The sequence below is a fragment of the Daktulosphaira vitifoliae genome, unplaced genomic scaffold (assembly GCF_025091365.1).
Source record: "Daktulosphaira vitifoliae isolate Bord-2020 unplaced genomic scaffold, ASM2509136v1 Scaffold_1, whole genome shotgun sequence".
Lineage (NCBI taxonomy): Eukaryota > Metazoa > Arthropoda > Insecta > Hemiptera > Phylloxeridae > Daktulosphaira > Daktulosphaira vitifoliae.
In genome coordinates, this window is record NW_026099572.1 from 75010550 (window position 1) to 75029345 (window position 18796).

General features: G+C 23.9%; 2 protein-coding genes across 11 annotated transcripts in view; one reads left to right on the plus strand and one right to left on the minus strand.

Moving 5' to 3' along the window:
- The window catches only part of LOC126893700 (heterogeneous nuclear ribonucleoprotein 27C), an 11623-nt gene extending 1467 nt beyond the window's left edge, over nucleotides 1–10156 (minus strand). Inside the window, exons 1-10 of one of the 6 annotated variants that reach the window (XM_050664129.1) lie at nucleotides 9891–10156; nucleotides 8321–8361; nucleotides 7238–7404; nucleotides 6987–7173; nucleotides 5628–5710; nucleotides 4937–5035; nucleotides 4544–4808; nucleotides 4372–4485; nucleotides 4176–4294; nucleotides 826–907 (exon numbers count right to left, since the gene is read on the minus strand). In XM_050664129.1, coding sequence (XP_050520086.1) covers nucleotides 826–907; nucleotides 4176–4294; nucleotides 4372–4485; nucleotides 4544–4808; nucleotides 4937–5035; nucleotides 5628–5710; nucleotides 6987–7173; nucleotides 7238–7404; nucleotides 8321–8361; nucleotides 9891–9928 — 1195 coding nt within the window. In that variant the 5' untranslated portion in view covers nucleotides 9929–10156. Of the gene's footprint in view, nucleotides 1–88; nucleotides 908–4174; nucleotides 4310–4371; nucleotides 4486–4543; nucleotides 4809–4936; nucleotides 5036–5627; nucleotides 5711–6986; nucleotides 7174–7237; nucleotides 7405–8320; nucleotides 8362–9890 lie in introns of those variants that run through there. The other 5 variants (XM_050664130.1, XM_050664131.1, XM_050664132.1 and 2 more) reach the window with 5 other exon arrangements.
- A 242-nt stretch (nucleotides 10157–10398) lies between these two features.
- On the plus strand, nucleotides 10399–18783 carry LOC126893701 (peroxiredoxin-4-like). Of its 5 annotated transcripts, none has more exons than XM_050664138.1 (6): nucleotides 10399–10734; nucleotides 14815–15272; nucleotides 16100–16207; nucleotides 16266–16383; nucleotides 17332–17571; nucleotides 18317–18783. In XM_050664138.1, the coding sequence occupies exons 1-6, from the start codon at nucleotides 10694–10696 to the stop codon at nucleotides 18489–18491; spliced, it is 1140 nt and encodes a 379-aa protein (XP_050520095.1). In that variant the 5' UTR covers nucleotides 10399–10693; the 3' UTR covers nucleotides 18492–18783. The 5 variants fall into 5 exon arrangements, with proteins under 5 accessions (XP_050520095.1, XP_050520093.1, XP_050520092.1 ...); XM_050664136.1 differs by lacking the exon at nucleotides 14815–15272 and adding an exon at nucleotides 13770–14512 and having other exon boundaries at nucleotides 10400–10626; XM_050664135.1 differs by lacking the exon at nucleotides 14815–15272 and adding an exon at nucleotides 13770–14512 and having other exon boundaries at nucleotides 10401–10734.
- The last annotated feature ends 13 nt before the right edge of the window (nucleotides 18784–18796 follow it).

The window sequence follows — 18796 nt, forward strand, 5'->3', positions numbered from 1 at the left end:
AAAAAAAAAAAAAAAATAATAATAATAATAAAATAAATAAATAAATGACATAATTAGTCGGGACAATAATCTTGACTTATTCATTAAATAATTCAACTTCTACTTAAAAATGAAAACAACACTTATTTTTAAACGATTCGAGAATCTTCCTTAAGCCTGTATGTACATTTAAAAAAGTTTTACCAATTAATCAGTCCAGTGGTTTTTAGCTATCTATTACAATGTGATATTTAACAGTAATTTAATAAACCTAAGAATTTGAAATTACCCAAATTTTGTTAATATTATGTTAATTCCTTAACCCAATTCCCTTCACACTAAGTTATAAAATAATTATATTCGAAATATTTTAGATGTACTGCCTAGTCTCACTTTTGGTTTCACCTTAAAAAAAAATGGTGCCGTTATGTTTACTTAAGTCCAAAGAAAAAACAAACTATGATAACAATTGTCATATGTCTAAAAGAAAAAACAGGCTAAATTATAAATATATATATAAAAAAACCATTAGAATCTAGGGACATAATAAATATTTACGCTAAGTTAAATTTGTTATTAAAGTATAAGTTAAATATTATGTAGTAATTATAATTAAATTGTATTAATATAGATATTTAATATATAATTCTAATATATACGTAAGAATTACAAATATTAATGATACTATAGTACTCCTAATTTTCATTTTATATAAGTTATATTATTTTTAATTGTTTCATTATTATTATAATAATTGTGTTACCCAAACCAGTGAATATTGAAAGAAGATTTAATTGAATTCAATCAGTCATGAAGTGGGCCATTCTTTAAAGTCAAATGGCTTACCATACCCACCGCCAGACCCGAGACCAGCAGCTGTGCCGTCCGCCCCTCTATAAGTTTGGCCTGCACCATAGCTGGTCGAATCCTAAAAATATAATTTACTCCAATATTAACCTATTTACAGGAATAAACCAAACTACCTCTAATAATTAATAAATTATAAATAAATAAAAAAATTTGCCACTAAAATATTAAACAGCTGCCTTACAAAATTAACATCAAACATCATTTTTAATATTACAGAAATATTATTAAAAAATATAATGGAATTCCAATTACATTAAAGCCATACTAAATAAAGAAATTTATATGATTACTAATATTAAACTCTATACATCAATAAATGAAATAGTGTCATTTTTTTCATCTATCATGAATTTTAAAATAATTATAACAAAATATATTATGATTAAAATTTATGTAATGAAATATTTATAACATAGGCCATTTAAAATTTTTTAACTATTAATGTATGGAATTTAGAAGAATCTATTTTGGAAGGCAGTATTACAATATAAATTTCTTAATAAAACAGAACAAATGCAAATTGTATGGCTCTTGTCTAAAAACCATTTATTAGAGGCATTTAAGAGAAATTACTGAATAAATTTTTAATTTTAAACATAAAGAACACTTTTCATATTTATTAATATTTTTAAAATTGCATATGTCACAGATTTAACAATAGCTCATATCTGACATTTAATCAATTTTTTAGAGATAATAATAATTTTAAAATAATAATTAATATATTTATTTATCATATGATATTATATAAGATATAAAAGTTGAATAATTATCTTTATTTTTTATTTTTTTTGTAAAATTTTGAATATTATTGAATTTAAAAACAGATATGTACTACTACTTAACTGGTATTTTAGAGGGAAATAAATCATTTACATAAAAATAACCTATATTCCATTACATAAAAAATGTCAGATATAAGTTATTGTCAAATCAGTAACAATAAATAATTTTATATTTAAATCACAAATATTCAATAAATGGCTTATAGAACAAAATACTAACATGATTGTTAAATAATATTACTGTATGTGTAATAATTATATTATTATAAAATATTATTATTAAATTATATTATCACATACCCCTTTTTTCACTTTGAGGCAGTATATATTTAATTTCATACATAAATGTACCTACCTACATTTATCTCCACTTCATTTTGTAGAAAATACTATGTGAGAGGATATTGTAAAATTTAATTTTAAAATACTAAATATAATTTTTAACTAAATTTATCACAGATTTGAAATTGAATAATAAGACATACAGAGTGTATTCCACCAGGTTCTAACATAATTAATAACTTTTGATCTAAGAAATAATTTTTATCACTATTTTTTAAGTAATTGTTATAGTTTTATATCAAGTTGAAACATATTATTTGTCTCTTATAAGAAAAATTATAATGAAATATGTTTTATAAAATTAAAATCCGGTAGGAATAGATCCAAGGCTATTCAGGTCATCATCCAACGAAAACCTAGTGGAAAGACTATACAGGAATATTTTAAAATAGGGACATGGAATGCGAAAACAATTTTTAAAATGAGAAGGTTGGAAAAAGTAAAAGGACAGATGAAAAAAGCAAAGCTAGATAGACTTGGTATAAGTGAAACCATTGGCAGGAGATGGCGATTTTATGATCATTCATAGTGAATATGAGAAAGTAACAAGTCAAACTTGCCCCTTGTTGTTCTGAGAATTCTGCTACCTTGCTATGATATTTTCCAATGACAAAAGAACATAAGACATCAAAGGAAAAATAGCATTGGCATAGCAAGCAAACCGTACAAAAATCAGTTTTTCACCAATAGACATCTGAGCATTGGCATACATAAAACATTTGTCTGGAGTGTGCTTTCATATGACAGTAAATCGTGGACAATTTACAAGAATAACAGAAATATTCAAGCTATGGATATGAAGAAAAATGACAAAGAAAAGAAAAGCAATGAGCAAGTGCTAGAAAAAGTACAAGAAGAAAGACAGATGATGGTGATTGAATCAAGAAAAATAAAGCCAATTAAACAAATCATCCAACACACTACAATGAATTCATAATCAACATTTTCGAAGGGTTAATAATTAGGAGAACTGAAAACCAAGAAATCCCCTAAGAAAACAATATTTTGAACATATCATGAACTGTGCATTATTTGTTACACTAAAGAATTTGGTGGGTAACAGAGAGGAGTGTCTTTAATAAATGATGATAATGAGTTTGATAATAGCTTTAGGGTAAGTACTTATTGAATAATAAACATTTTAATACATAAGGTAGTATTTTATGGAGGACACACACACCATTACAAGCTGTACCTCAACAACACAACATACCCACTCTATGTATTTTTAACTGTTTGTAACTTAAAGTGTTATTCTAAAGTTAATATAAACCCAACAAAATTATTTTTAGGAAAAAAGCTATTTTGAATTATTAAAAAAATCTAATTTAATATTTTTTGTTTTTTTTAGGGACAAATAATAAAAATTCAGTTAACATAGTTCTAAACAGTAAAAATTATTTTTTAAAAAGCAACCCAAAATATTAGCTGGAAAATTATTAAATATGTCAGAACCTGGTGAGATACATATATGTATAGAGAACTTTTTAAATCTTATAACAAAATGAAAAATAAAACTAAAATAACAGTTACATTGTTTGAAAAATAAATAAAATTTAGTATAAAAATTAGATTATTTTTACTTTTTCAATTTTTGTATAATTATTATGGTTTCTACTAATAAATGTTTTTTAAGTAATTGATCATAAATAGAACCTAATAACATAAAATGATACAAACTTAGTTTTAACTTAAATTCCAAAAATTAATTTTAAAAACTACAACATTTCATAAAGTTTAGGTTAAAAAGGTATCAAATATAAATACTATGTTATAGCTTAACTAAAATGTAAAACATGAAATTCTCGACTTCCTAAAATTATTATTTAAAAATAAAATTGACTTAAGTATCTATTATTTATTAGGTATTAATATACTTAAGTATGTTTTTGAAGTACAAACCATTAACATAATATACTAAATTGCTTTAATATTCAATAAATTAAAAATATTACTTGAATAATATAAATATTATCAGACAATTTAAATGTGTCATATTAAAAACCATTAAATTGAGATAATAAGGTTTTTATTTACTTATTTTCATTCATATAAAAAACATTTAAATCAATTTTTCTTAAATTAAAAAACCATACAATTTACAAATGTCCAATAACTTTAACAACTAAATGAATACATTTTATTAAAATTATTATTTATTTTTTAATCAAAAGAACTATCAATTTTTAACTATCATACCTGTTGATAGCCAGTATAACTTCCATAGCCAGCATAATCACCAGCTTTTTGGGGAGCTGTTCCTGGTGGTGTTGGTCCAGTAGCTGGGGCTGTACCAGTAGAACGAGAATACAGATCATCTGTAAATTAAATAGCTGATCATTTCAATAAAAACACACCAATAAAAGGTGTATTATATTATTTTAGAAAAACATACTTTGTGGTCCAGGACCAGTTTGTCCAGGTGGTCCTGTAGCTGCAGCAGGTCCATTCTGAGGCATATTCCAATTCCAATTATTACCATAGCTTGATTGAGGTGGTGCTTGAGGTGCTATATTTATAATTAATAAGATCAACAAACATTATATACAATAATTCACAATATTTACCATAAGAACCATAACCAGGCTGCTGAGGTGGAGCATAATTTGAGCCCCAAGTTGGTGGAGCCATACCTTGTCCTTGAGGTCCAGGTGGAGCACCCCAACCTTGGTATCCACCTGGTCCAGATGGTGTACCGTAACCAGGATATTGTGATTGAGGAGTGGAACTCCATCCACCTTGATATCCTTGCATCATGTTTCCAGGACCCATAGGTCCCATTCCACCCATAGGGCCACCCATTTGACCACCTGGACCACCCATTCCCATACCCTGTAAAATCAAATAACTTCAATTATTTTTACTAAATCATATTTATTAAAAAAAAAAAAAAAACACAAAATTAAATATAAGATAATTTCAAGAACCATAATTTAAATTATAATGAAAATAATACTTACACCCATAGCCAAGTGATTATTTTGACTCATGCCCCACTGATTGGCACCAACATCATTCATTTTATTTGAGTCTCTAGGTTCAGCTTTTTTAATTTCAACCTGAAACAAAGACCAAAATAAAATTTATAAGAATAAATTTCATAAAAAAAAATTAATAATAATTGTAACTAATTTCACACAAAATTTTTTTTTTGCATAACTAACCAATCACTAATACTAAAGTTTATCATAACAATCGAAATATTATTTAACTTAATAATTTATATTGACATTTTAAAATACATTTAAAAAAGTTATTATAACTCTAATTATAATATCCTATCCTATACTATGTTATTTTAGTATATTTAATTTTATAGATAATAATAGTAATTAAATAATAAATAAATTACAATACGAACACCTTATATAAATTAAGATATGTTAGATATTGACATATATATATACATTTACTAAATGTATAGTATTATATATATAGAGAAATAATCAAATTTTATTAAAAATTAAACAAGGACAATTAGTCATTTTCAAAAAAAAAAAAAAAAACCAATTTCTTTTTTTTTTTAAAAACGTGAACTTAATTAAAAGTTTTTTGTAATCATTATTATGTAATATTTCATTTTAAACAAACAATTTTGAACAAAAATTAGGAAATTTTCAACAATTTAAATTTAATTAATAATAATAATACCTGTTTGCCACTAAGATTGACAAAATGTTCAGCTACGCATCGATCAACTGCATCATCATCTTCAAACGACAAAAATCCAAACCCTAAAAATTCCATTTTTATATTTATGGTGAATATTATAACACCATAGGTAAGTAGTAGTCACACTGCTGCTAATATAACTTCATGATTAATTCTTACTACATATTATAAAGTTTTGCAAAACATTAGTTAAAATAATGAAATTATAACTTATATTCAACTATAAATGAACATAATAAAAAATAATGTATGACTTTATTGGAATTTGATAGGTATACATAAATTGAGAAGAAATTAGAAAGTATTTGTATAATTTCTATTTCAATGTTACTTATGTTTCATATATCTAACTGCATGAATCAATCATAATTAAATCATAAACTATAAAATTTGAAGACAAATTAATTTTTGAACTAGTATAAATACACTAGTGTTAGTATGCAGCAGTGCTTATACAATTTTTTTTTGGAAAAGTTTAATTAAATTAGAGGTATGTAAACAAACATAAATAATACATCATTAAAATTAAGTTAATTTGAAGTATGTTATTCATAAAATAAAAATAAGCTATACATATATAACTATTATTAAAATCAAAATATTAACTACTAAGTATTAGTCTATAGTTCAAATGGCTCACTAAGGAAATAAAATCAAATTTGAAGAAAAAATTGTATTTTAAACATAAGTTTTAATTATGTAAAGTAAACCATAACTATGTTCAAATTCTTTACTTTTTATCTCAGACTTAAAAAAGGAACTTGCATTAGCTGAAAATTTGGTAAAATAACCAATAATTTTCCCCTTCTTCTACCACCATATTTAAGATAATTAAAAAATTGATTATAATAAAAGTATGGTATTTCAATACATTTGTACTAAAATTATGAAAATAAGATAAATGCAATTAAATTATAAATATAAAATAGAAATTAATTTATAATAATTAATAAATTAACAAATTAAAAGTTAAATCATCTAATATTTATGACAACTATTTAAAATTATTAAAATTACATTTATTACATCATCCTGACACTTAACTATGTTTAAAAAAACCTTATTTACAAACATACATTAAAATATTATGTAGATCTGTATTATTTAAAGTATAACTCATAACTTAATTAAATATAATATGCATGGTGGTTTAATATTTATAAACTATTATAACAATACATAGAAACAATTGGTAAGTAAACATACATAAACTATTTCATTTTAAAGTAGGACAAGTTCAAATTTAATTTGAACTGAAACTTAATTTGTCTTTTTTATGTTTGTTTAAAACCCTATATTTTACTGTAATGATATTTGATGATAAAATAGTTCTCTTACCTCTTGATTTCTTTTTTTCTTGATCATACATAATAACTACTTCCATAACTTTTCCATACCGCGAAAAAAAAGTTCTTAAATCAGTTTCAGTCACATTTGAAGGTAATCCACCTAAAAATACTTTAGGATAACTTGAGCTCCTTTTTGGTTTTTGAAGAGTTCGGGGGTTACATGGTTTTGGATCAATCTTAAAAAATAAAGTTATATATTACTTCTAAATGACTTAATATAAATATTTAAATTCTACATACAGTTCGACCGTCTAGAACGTGTGGTCCATTTTGTAAAACTACATTTACATTATTTGGATCAGCAAATGTAACAAATCCAAAACCCCTTGATCGCCCACTTTCACTATTTTTCATCACTACACAGTCAATAACTTCACCATAGCGATTAAAATACCTTTGTAAGCTTTCTAAATATTTAAATAATAATAAAAAAAAAATTATACAAGAAAATAATCAAAAGTAATTTTTTTAGTATTGAATGTTAAATATATTTTTATTTTTAGAGAATTAATTAAAACACACTTATTTTTAAAAACAATTTTATTAAAAAAATATAGTATTGCCACCTATAAAATTCATTAGAAGTTATTTAATTTGAACAGAGGGAATATAAAAATATTATCCAATTTGTTCAAACAAGTATTATTTATACTTTCAAATAGTTAAATTGTAGTAACAAACACAATACATTTCATATATAGATTTAAATTACATTTCCACTGCTTTATAATTAAATTTTTTTTTTTTTTTAGTATAAATTTATAATTTAAATAGCAAAATAGTAGTATAACTTTTTTTATACTATGAATTTTCAACTCCTATAACATTATTTATAACCCACTTTGTTAAGACTAATAATTAGTACAAATAAAAACAGTTTGTATCTTAATTTTAATTTTATTAAACTTTTTTTAAATGAATATATCTACATAATTGGTGTTTATTTTTAAATAGGATTTATAATATCTCACAATAGCAACATATAAATTAACAAATATTTTAAAAATAGAAAGCATTTTAAAATCAAGCAGGCTCCAATGGAATAATTAAGGGAAAGGTCTATAAGTCCTGGCCCACCATAAAGATAAAAGCACGGTCAGAGGTAGTAGAGCAGTAAAGGCTCCCCACTACTCTATATTCTAAAAGCTATCTGGTCCTCTCCATACAAAATATTTAAACATATCACTTATAAAGACAACACAGATACCATTTATTTATAAACATTCAAGATAAAATATATAAAAATTAAGATACATTAGCAATATAATTTAATCCTTATAAAGATTATCTATCTAAAAATATAAGTAATTAGAATGTAATTACCTTGTTGAGTTTCCCAGCTTAGACCACCTACAAATAACTTTCTGTAATAAAATTTATAACTTAATTAATTCAAACACATTTAATAGAAATGAAAATTATAATAATATTATAATAAAACTATTATTTATAGTATAATTTATTGTTGCTGATTATTTTAAGCTGATTTAATTTAAACCATTTAATACTTCATAAAACTTAAACCAAAAAATCATAATTATTCACAGAACTTTTATATATATTTATTACTTTTTTTTTTGTTCAAGTAAAAATAAATCTTTTCAATAATGTGAATATTCAAATTTATGGATATAAGAAAAAAATAGTTTTTCTACACTAATTTAATCATATAATTGATTTACAAGATGACTTTAAAAAAATTTAATGAATAGAGGAAAATATTATAAAATGGAAAATATTTTTTATATAAGGATGACGTAGAAGGCAATAATAGAATTTTTAAGTTTCAAGAAATGAAAGTTTTTCAACAATAAGAATGAGTTGATTATTGTGGATAGTTTTATTTGTCTTGTAATGTAGGATGTTAAGAATTCAAAATATTTTAGATAAGTGTTGGCATACTATTTTTTCAATTTTATATTATAGAACCCTGTAGTTAAATGATCAGACCAATAATATGAATTTATCAAATTTTTAAGATAAAGCTACAATAAAATAAAATCATTAATATTACATTAAACATAACCTAAAAGTTAATTTATATCAATAAACATGCTAGATGGCTATAAAATAAATTTATGTAAAATTTTGGTTTTTTTTTTTTAAATATATATTCCAAATAAGAATATGAACACAATTAATTTTCTAATACAGTAATACATTTTATTTGTGATTTAAATAATTATTTTATTATCTAGAGAAATATGCTAGAAATAATTGTTACTTTTGACAGTTTAATGTATACAAACATTTAATCACAATTAAAATTGTCAAATGAAAATTACTACCAAATATAAGGAAGAGTAATATGAAACATGATATCATTCATATCCTGTTATGATTTTTATCATTAATTCATATTTAAGAATAACATTTAAATTCACTTAATAATGAACTAACTCCACAAACTAAAGAAATATAGATAATTGAAGATATATTTTACAGACTTAGTGAACATAAAAATTTCAGGTAGTCTGATTTTCTATATTTTTTGTTAAACTTAAAAGTGACCACAAATTATAAAGGTATTTTTCAATTATTTTAAGAATTTTAATTAGTTATTAAAAAAACAAAGAAAACATGAATATATAAAATACTGACAATGTTGAAAAAATACTATTTGTACGTATAGTCATTAAATTGTATCTTAATGAAGATTTAGTACAAAAAATGTTATAACAGTATAAATATAAAAATTGAAATGTATAATAACAATGATATGAAGAATTATTTATAACTGCAGCCGGCATTAATAAGAAAATGACTAGAGCATGTTTAATGAACTACTGAAAGTAACGCGTCCCGTATTTCACCACATGAAATTTACCAAATAAATTTAATAATGCATGTTAACAAAATCAAATTCTAGACAACTTTAGAAAGTCAAACTTACCCTTGTTCATCTTCCTCCAATTCAGATTTGCCCCTCATCTTTAAGTCTATTTCTTTATATTATTATAAAAATATAAAATCAAATAAGTAAAAATGTAACTATAAAAGTAAACAAATGGTGTCAAAGACGAACGCAATAATAATAAGAGAATGTACAAAATAAAATTAAACAAATGACTAACGTTTAATAGTCCGGTTGTCGGACATTTAACATATTATTGACACAAAAAACACGACACGTCCGACGCAAAATGGCGTCCGCATTTTTCTCTCTCCTAAAATTTCGGCATTTCACGATATGCAACGTTGTCAATTTGAATATTGAGTAATTCATCAATTTTACAATCTCTTTGGTCTACTAATAATACTTTAATCTATTATTAAACTCCATAATTTTTTTTTGAGAAAAACATAACGAACAGTTTATTTAATTCAAGTAGCATGCTATTTTTCAATCAAGATTATATTAATGATACATTCTACTTTTTAATTACACACAAAAAAAATACTGAACTATGATAAGATAGTAATATGTTACTCTCCACTAACGGCAACATCGAAATTGTGAGCAACGAATTCTGTCGGCCGCTGTAGGTAAACTTTGTGCGTTAACATTTGACAACAGACTACCTGCCATTTTTTCATGCGATTTTTCGAGTTAAGTTTATCCGGCTGTACTGTGTTTTACAGTGCCAGTAAAATTTATGTAAACTATACTATCGTACGTATAATTATTAGTGAGTATCGTATTTTGAAGATTCAAATTTTGAAAATCTTATTATTTTTGTCGCTGCATAATTGGTTATGTCTTCGTCAAATGTTGAATTGATCGATGAAGATTCTGGGTAATTTTTTTTGTTACACTCTTACACATTGGGTAACCGTTGTTTGTCGTTCATAATTTGAGGTCTGCTTGCTACCGGTATATCGCGGGAAGAATAGTATATTTATGATTAAAATTATTTAAATACGTTAAATAAATAATATAAAATAAATCCTGTCTGTAAACGGTGTCAATCGTAGTGAATTATATCAATTAATTTTTAAATATTTATAATTTCGTATTCAAAAGAATTATAATTATTATAAAATATAATTTGCAAAATTTTTTACATTTATATTGAAACTTATTATATAACTTATATTATTTAGTACATAAAAAATGTTTCTATCCAACATTGTTAGTAGATAAAAATATTAAATTTGGTTAATTGAGTTTAAAAAAAAAAAAAAAATAGTTGACTGTTATGAGCAAATTCTTTTCATTAAAGGCTTATATGTATCATTATTTATAAAAATTTTAAACAAATATTGAAAACAAACAGATTACAAACAGTTATTCTTTTGAATTAATTTTAATATTTTTAATGTTATAAATTGTAAAAATTACTATATTTAAAAATTCAAAATAAAACCGATAGTTTTATAAATATCTATTGTAGAATTAAATAGGGTAAAAGTTAACTTTTGATGCTAATGTCCATAATTTATTACTCAACTGATAAAATATTAATTTAGTAAAAAACTTTAAACCTATTTTATGAAGCCAATAGTTTGAATTTTAGCATTAAAAAGTAAAAATTGTTCATTAAAATTTCATGATTCTTTTATTATTGTCCCTCGTTTTCACATTTATTCATGGTTCTCTACTAATTTGAATATACTAATAATTTATTTATTAGTTAATGCTATTACAATCATGTATCATTTATCAAGGGTATATATGTTGTTTTAATGGACTATTCAAATTAGCTATATTGTGTATTGAGATTTATGCTTCCTAGTTATTATTACAACCATATGCCACACAAACAATGTTTACAAATAATTAGTTTTACTACAATTTCTTTTTTTGAGTTAATTCTTCAGTTATAATTTGTAACATTCTTTCCAAATATGGAAGAGATCAAGCTTTTAATAGTGTATGTACATTAAAATTTACTCGATTCACCTTTTTTTGCTTATATTTTATATATAAATAATTTTATAACATTATTTAATATAACTTTATTTTAATTAGTTTTTTGTTTTTAATTTTCATTAAAATACTTTTTAATGTTAAACATATTATGTACGCACACAAGATAGAAAAGTTATCTTTTTATATTTTCATAAAAAACTATAGGTAAATAATAATAATAATAATTAAATATATCACAATTATAATCATAAATGATTAGTGATCTATATACAACTTCAATACTCTTTAAAAGAAAATTTTCTATTTACATGTATACTTATATATCAAAAATTTGTTTTTTTTTTTTTTTAAATCCATCTTATCTTGTTATTCTAAAACCATATGATGTTACAAACTTAATTTTTGTAGTTAAATCAAACTTTAATTTTGTAATAAAACACCAAACAATCCACATAAACTATTAATCAAACAATATTGTGATCATTTTTTAGGAAAAAAATTTTTTCAGACATTCTGTATGTTTGATTCTTAAAACAACTTTTAAGTAAAAAATTTATTTATTATTTTTTTAAATTTTAATTTGTTTTTATGAACTTAACACCTTAATATAGTTTGACATAAAAATCAAGAAGTTTGTAACATCATTGAAGTTAATTAAGAATTATTAGGTTTGATTTTTCTACAATAACAATAGTATTGAATAAAAATTATTTTTGATTCAACAATCTAAAAAAACTGTGTAAAGTCTATTAAATAATATTTTTCCTGTATTTTTAAAAGCAATAAATAAACATTGATATAAACAAATAAAAAAAAACAATTTTAGAATTATGTACAGTGAAGAACCTAGTTATAAACGTTTAAGATCAGAAGATGATGATTCCCGTAAAATGAGTTTAACCAAAAAATCATTCAACCCAAACTGGTTAAAATTTAGTATGTTCAAAGATTGGTTATTGCCTCATAAGTTAGCAGATAAAGCAGTATGCAAAGTATGCCATTGTGTATTAGTAGCTGGAAAGAGTGAGCTTGAGAAACATATGGCTACTAGGAAACATGAAAGAAATATGGAAAAATTAAATGGTTCTCCTATTGAACAGCCTGAAGACATTGAAACTTATGCTATAATTTCAGGTAGAGTATTTTTCCAAAATAGGTAATTAAAGTCTGAGATTTGGCTTACTTGAAACTGTCCTTCAATGTGCGTGCATATCACATGTTCCATATTTATTCAAGTTTAACTATTCAAATTTTTATTTATAATTTTATATCTAAGTATAAATGTTTAAGAAAAATATTTTATTATACCTGAATAAAAACAGAAAATTCTCATTCAGTAAATAGAAATATAATAAAAATTGTTATATAAAATTAATATTTTAAATTGTATTGTTTTTTTAAAAAATTATGTATTTCTCCATTTGTTGTGTATAAAAATAACTGTATGATAATAATTTCAAGAAATTGAAATAAATTATTTGTATATTGTGTTTTGATTACAATTTTAAGACAAAAGTTTTTTATTTTTGTTTTATGTATTTTAAAGGTTATTAACGAGTAGAAACTGTAATATAAGTATAATTATATTTAATAGTATTCTGAGAAACTCATTATTCAAATATATTGTATTACCAACCATTTTCAAAAATGAGTAACAACTTAAACTGTTTATTTGTATACATATAATAAATTATTTAGAATTGTATCTCACATGATTAAATAATAAATGTGCAGAGGTTATTTCATAATATGACGTACACATTTCTCATTTATTAATTAAACTGTAATTAATTTAGTTCAGCAGATTCTTTAATTATTTTTAAGTTTAATTTTATATTAATATTGATGTTAGTTACTTTCTACTTTGATTACCTTTTTTAGCTCATCATTTGAAAGTTAATATTACTAGGATCATGAAACTAATAGGCTTCTTAATTAGTGTGTTATTATTTTTTGCAGCAAATGAAATTCAGTAACCTGCAGTACTTAGGGATATTTGTGCATTTCAGTTAATACAAGCTATAAATTGAGTATAAAGAATTTATATTGATGTTAAAATATTTCAATGTCAAACGATCAACAAGAAGAATATACAATAATTACATCAACTGGGTCTAATAATCGTGGACAAATGTCTCAGCCACATCTTACATTTACACCACCCACTCAAATTTTTCGCTCTGAATGGCAGCGGTTTCCTGAGTTTCATGCTTGGTTACGGCCCATTGATGGTGATGTAACAAAGGCATGGTGTATTGCATGTGAACGCATGTTTCGTGCTGATCTAAAATCGCTCAGAGTACATGGAGTTAGCAAAGCTCATGTAAGAATGGTTCGTGCTCGATGCCCTAATGCTGATGATAATCCTGTTCCACCTATTGAGTATAATGTTGTTACTGATAAGAAAGGTACTTATGGAATAGCTGTAGTAACAAATAAAGAAGATAAAAGTTCGTTGGGATCTAGAGCATTATATATGAATCAAACAAATCCTACTGAAGAAATTATAACATCTGAAATGGCTGCTCAATCTCAACGAGATAAATATGTTGTGGTGTCATTGCCTAATGAAGATGAAGATGACAATGATGGTCCCCAAACATCTGGATCCAATACTCAATATATTCAGAAAGAGGTTAATGTTATTGATGAAACTGGTAATTTGGTATCTGTAGTTACTGAACATGTTAAGAAAAATAAAGGTAAAATATAGGTGTCCTGGTCAGAGCTGCAATTATATTTTATAAATAATTTTATTAACTATTGCTGGTATTATTAAATGTAATTATATTATTATTATTATTTATTTCTAAATTTGATAATAACTTTTTTTTAATTAAATGTATTTTAATGCATTTTAAAAGATCATGTGAATATACTTTTTTGTGAGGTTTTAAAAATTCAAAGGTCCAAGTGTTAACATAATGTTTGTGTGCATGTGTGTTGTACATTTTAGCAGTACTTGTCGTTTGTCTTGTAAAATTTTATTCATTGAATTCCCCAGAAAGCAACACTCTCAAATTCAATCACACATGAAGTCTGATGATGTCGAAGATCAAAAAAATTCAGCTGATGAGGATGATATAGCCATTGATGAAGTTTTAACACCTCTTCGTATTAAACAAGAATCGGCTGTCAATCGTGCTCATATGATGAAACGAAAAAGAGGTTTACAAAAATATCGCACAGATTGGGAAAAATTATCCGAATTTAAGGGTTGGCTACACCCAGAACCAAAAAGCTGTTATAAAGCTCGATGTGAAGCTTGTGACAAAACTTTAGTTGCAGACATCACAGTGTTAAGAAATCATTCACAGGCCAAAAAACATGTTATGAAAACCGGAGGTACTGTTTATGAAGGGCCAATCATTAAGAACAAATCCAAATTAAAATTACCCAAGTCAGAAGATGATGAAGATGATTCTACTGATGATTTACAAATGAAATCTTTGAGCATTAAAGGTTTGAAAATTGGTATTATAATGTGTGTTTCTTCGAGTCTAAAGCTTTACTCATTAATTTTATGATAGATTTATTTTATAATTTTGTAATCTATTAAGAAACTTCATTATTTTGCATTAAATATTACATAATCATTGCTATTTGCAATAATATATTAAATAATAATTCAACTATGTAAATTAAGCTATAGACTCAATATTCGTATTTAATTAACAAACACAATTGAAGATCATAAACTGTTGTATGCAATGTTAAGTTTTGTTATTTCATTTACTTAGTTGAATGTTATTAATATTAAAATAAACTGATGTTTAGTATACTTTGGTTGGTCATCAGCTGTAAAAGCAAACGTGTTTTGACCTATTTATTATAATTGGTCAGAGCTTACGCGTTTTAAATTTTACCTATAGCAAAAAAAATTTTGTGAACCGTTTGAATTATATTATCAATTTTATTGAATTAAGTTCGTACTTATGAAGGACAGTTTTAAAAGCAAGCCCTGAAAAAGTTGGTCAGAGCTTTCATTATGTGTATTTTTCAATGTATATCATTGTACAACTATTCATTATGTTAATACTTGTGACCTTAATGTATAAATATTTGTTTCCTAACTAAATATATTTGATAAATGTTAGTAAATAAAAACAATCTGATAATTATTGTTATTATTATTATTATTAAGTTGCATTATTAGTAATATTAAGAAAAACATTTTATTACCGAAATATTGCAGCTCTGACCGATTTTAATAAATGTAAATTTTTTAATGACTTGTTGATTTAACATAAATTGGTACAGAAATATTATAATAAATTATCCTATTATAGATAATGAAGATGACTATGATGTGGGTATTCAATCTAATGACTATCACAGTACGTCGAACTATGAAAAAATGGATCAAAAACATGAAGATATCCAATGCAAAGCAATGGGTATGTTTTAACACAATAATTTTAAAATCTATTGTTTTAATGTTACTTTTTATCTTAGTGTCAAAACCTGCCCCATTTTGGAAAGCTACCGCAGTTGTCAATGGTCATGTAACTGAATTGAAACTCAGTGACTACAATGGTCGTTATTTAGTTCTATTCTTTTATCCACAAGACTTGTAAGAACTTTTATTATTTTCATATGTAGAAATGTATACCCACCCCATCAATCTTCAGCTGTTCTCTATTTTAATTCTATATAACTCTTAGAAAGATAAAAAATTGTATCAAATTTAAAGTATTCTCTTGAAAACTATTCAATAATATATTATTTTAATGTTGTATGTTCTGCAATGTTAAATAAAATTAAAATTTTAAAGTCTATTCTAATACCATATATTACAATTATTTAATTAATGGCTTCACTTTTGGGCTAAATAAAAATTGTATCAAATAATTTTAAAAGAATTGAAGATTTGTATTCTCTATTACTTGAATATTATTACAAAATTTTGGTTATATTATTATTTATTTATATGTACTCTGAAGCCCATTCTAATACCATATATTACAATTATTTAATTAATGGCTTCGCTTTTGGGCTAAATAAAAATTGTATCAAATAAATTTAAAAGAATTGAAGATTTATATTCTTTATTACTTGAGTATTATTACAAAATTTTGGATATATTATTATTTATTTTTATGTACTCTGAAGCCCATTCTAATACCATATATTATAATTATTTAATAATGGTTTCGCTTTTGGGCTAAATAAAAATTGTGTCAAATAATTTTAAAAGAATTAAAGATTTATATTCTTTATTACTTGATTACTACAATATATAATTTTGAATACCAATTTTATTAAATTTCATATTTGGATTAAACACAACTAGTAGGTTTGCTTCTTGATCTGTATATCATCTATAAGTACCCTATTTTATAAATTTGCTCTGTGTATTTTTACAAATTTAATGAATTAACTTAAATATACTATACAAGTGATTCTTTATTTTCTCAAACAACATACATAATTAATATGAAGCAAAAGCTATTAGTCATATATATATATATATATATATATACTTTAGAGAGAAGTATCTTATTAATATTTATTATTTCAGTTCAAGGATTTGCCCCAGTGAACTTATTGCTCTTAGTGACAGAGTTTCAGAATTTAGAGCCTTAAACACTGAAGTAGTAGCATGTTCAGTTGATTCTTATCTTTCTCATCAAGCTTGGTCTCGTACACTTCGTTCAGATGGTGGGATTGCTATACCTAAAATGCCTTTATTATCAGATCCTACTCATACTATAAGTAAAAGTTATGGATGTTACCTTCCTGAACTTGGTCATTCACTAAGGTAACTATTAAATTTAGTATTTTTATTGATAATTAAATAAATAACTTTGTTTTTTATGATTTTATAGTTTAAATTATAAAAATTGTCATAATATTAACTTAACATAGATAGTAACTGCACAATTTTTAAAACGAGTTTTTGTAAGATATGATTTGTTTGAATGTGTATATATATATACATATGAAGCTTTCAATACATAATATTATTGTAACTTAACAATTATCTTTTTTTACGGTTATTATTATTTAAGACCAATTTCTAGAAATTGTGCAACAAGTTTTGAAACTGTATAAGAAAGTAATTAAGTATATCAATCACTATTAATATATCATCACTATTAACGCAACTTAAATCTTATATAAGGTATTCAGTAAGTAAGGAAACAGATTTCTATTGTTCTCATTGTTTGTAACATTTTACTTATTTCTATGCTTACCAAACAACTGTATAAAATTTAAATTATATTAAAAATATTAATATAAAACTGAAAAATATTTAACCCAACAAAATTACTATTATATAACGGGTATGTATTTCAAGAACAATGTCACTGTTATCAATGTTATTCATATACAATTTTTTTTTGTAAATGTTTAGTGTTTATACTGGTAACATCGATCCTGAAATACGTATCCGTGATATTTTAGTAATTTTTTGATTTAAATATTTTTAATAGTTTTTAATTTTAAATAATATTAGCCACATGTGATCGATTTTTATTATATAATCTTATTATTAATTTTAGAGCACATTATATAATTGATATGAGAGGCATTCTAAGACATGTGACCATCAATGATTTACCAGTTGGTCGTAATATTGGTGAAATATTAAGACTTTTGGAAGCTTTTCAATATACTGATGAAACTGAAACTCTTTGTCCTGCAGATTGGAAACCAGGCGAACCAACTATTTCATAATATTATTATTATTATTATTGCTACTATTTAACTTAGGTTCAACTGTAGCTTACTAGTATTATAAAACTGAAGTTTTATAATTTTTTTTTTTTTGTTTTTTATTGTGCTACTTCTAAAATAAATCATTTGATTTTATTTATGTAAAATAGTTGATATATATTATATATATATACATTTGTAACTCATTCAAACTATGTAATTTAAGTATCTACATAAAAATGTCAATTAATTCAACACTTGATATTGTATATTTGACTAAGAATGATAATAAAAACAACTTTTTTTTATTAAATTTTCTTAATAAT

What these genes read in the sequence shown, in the direction of transcription:
- LOC126893701 (XM_050664136.1), top strand. Translation starts at nt 13,876, where the DNA reads ATGTCAAACGATCAACAAGAAGAATATACAATAATTACATCAACTGGG. An exon ending in ACATGTTAAGAAAAATAAAG is followed by an intron (nt 14,513 to 16,099) that starts GTAAAATATAGG and finishes ATCCTATTATAG; the next exon opens with ATAATGAAGATGACTATGAT. An exon ending in TATCCAATGCAAAGCAATGG is followed by an intron (nt 16,208 to 16,265) that starts GTATGTTTTAAC and finishes TTTTTATCTTAG; the next exon opens with TGTCAAAACCTGCCCCATTT.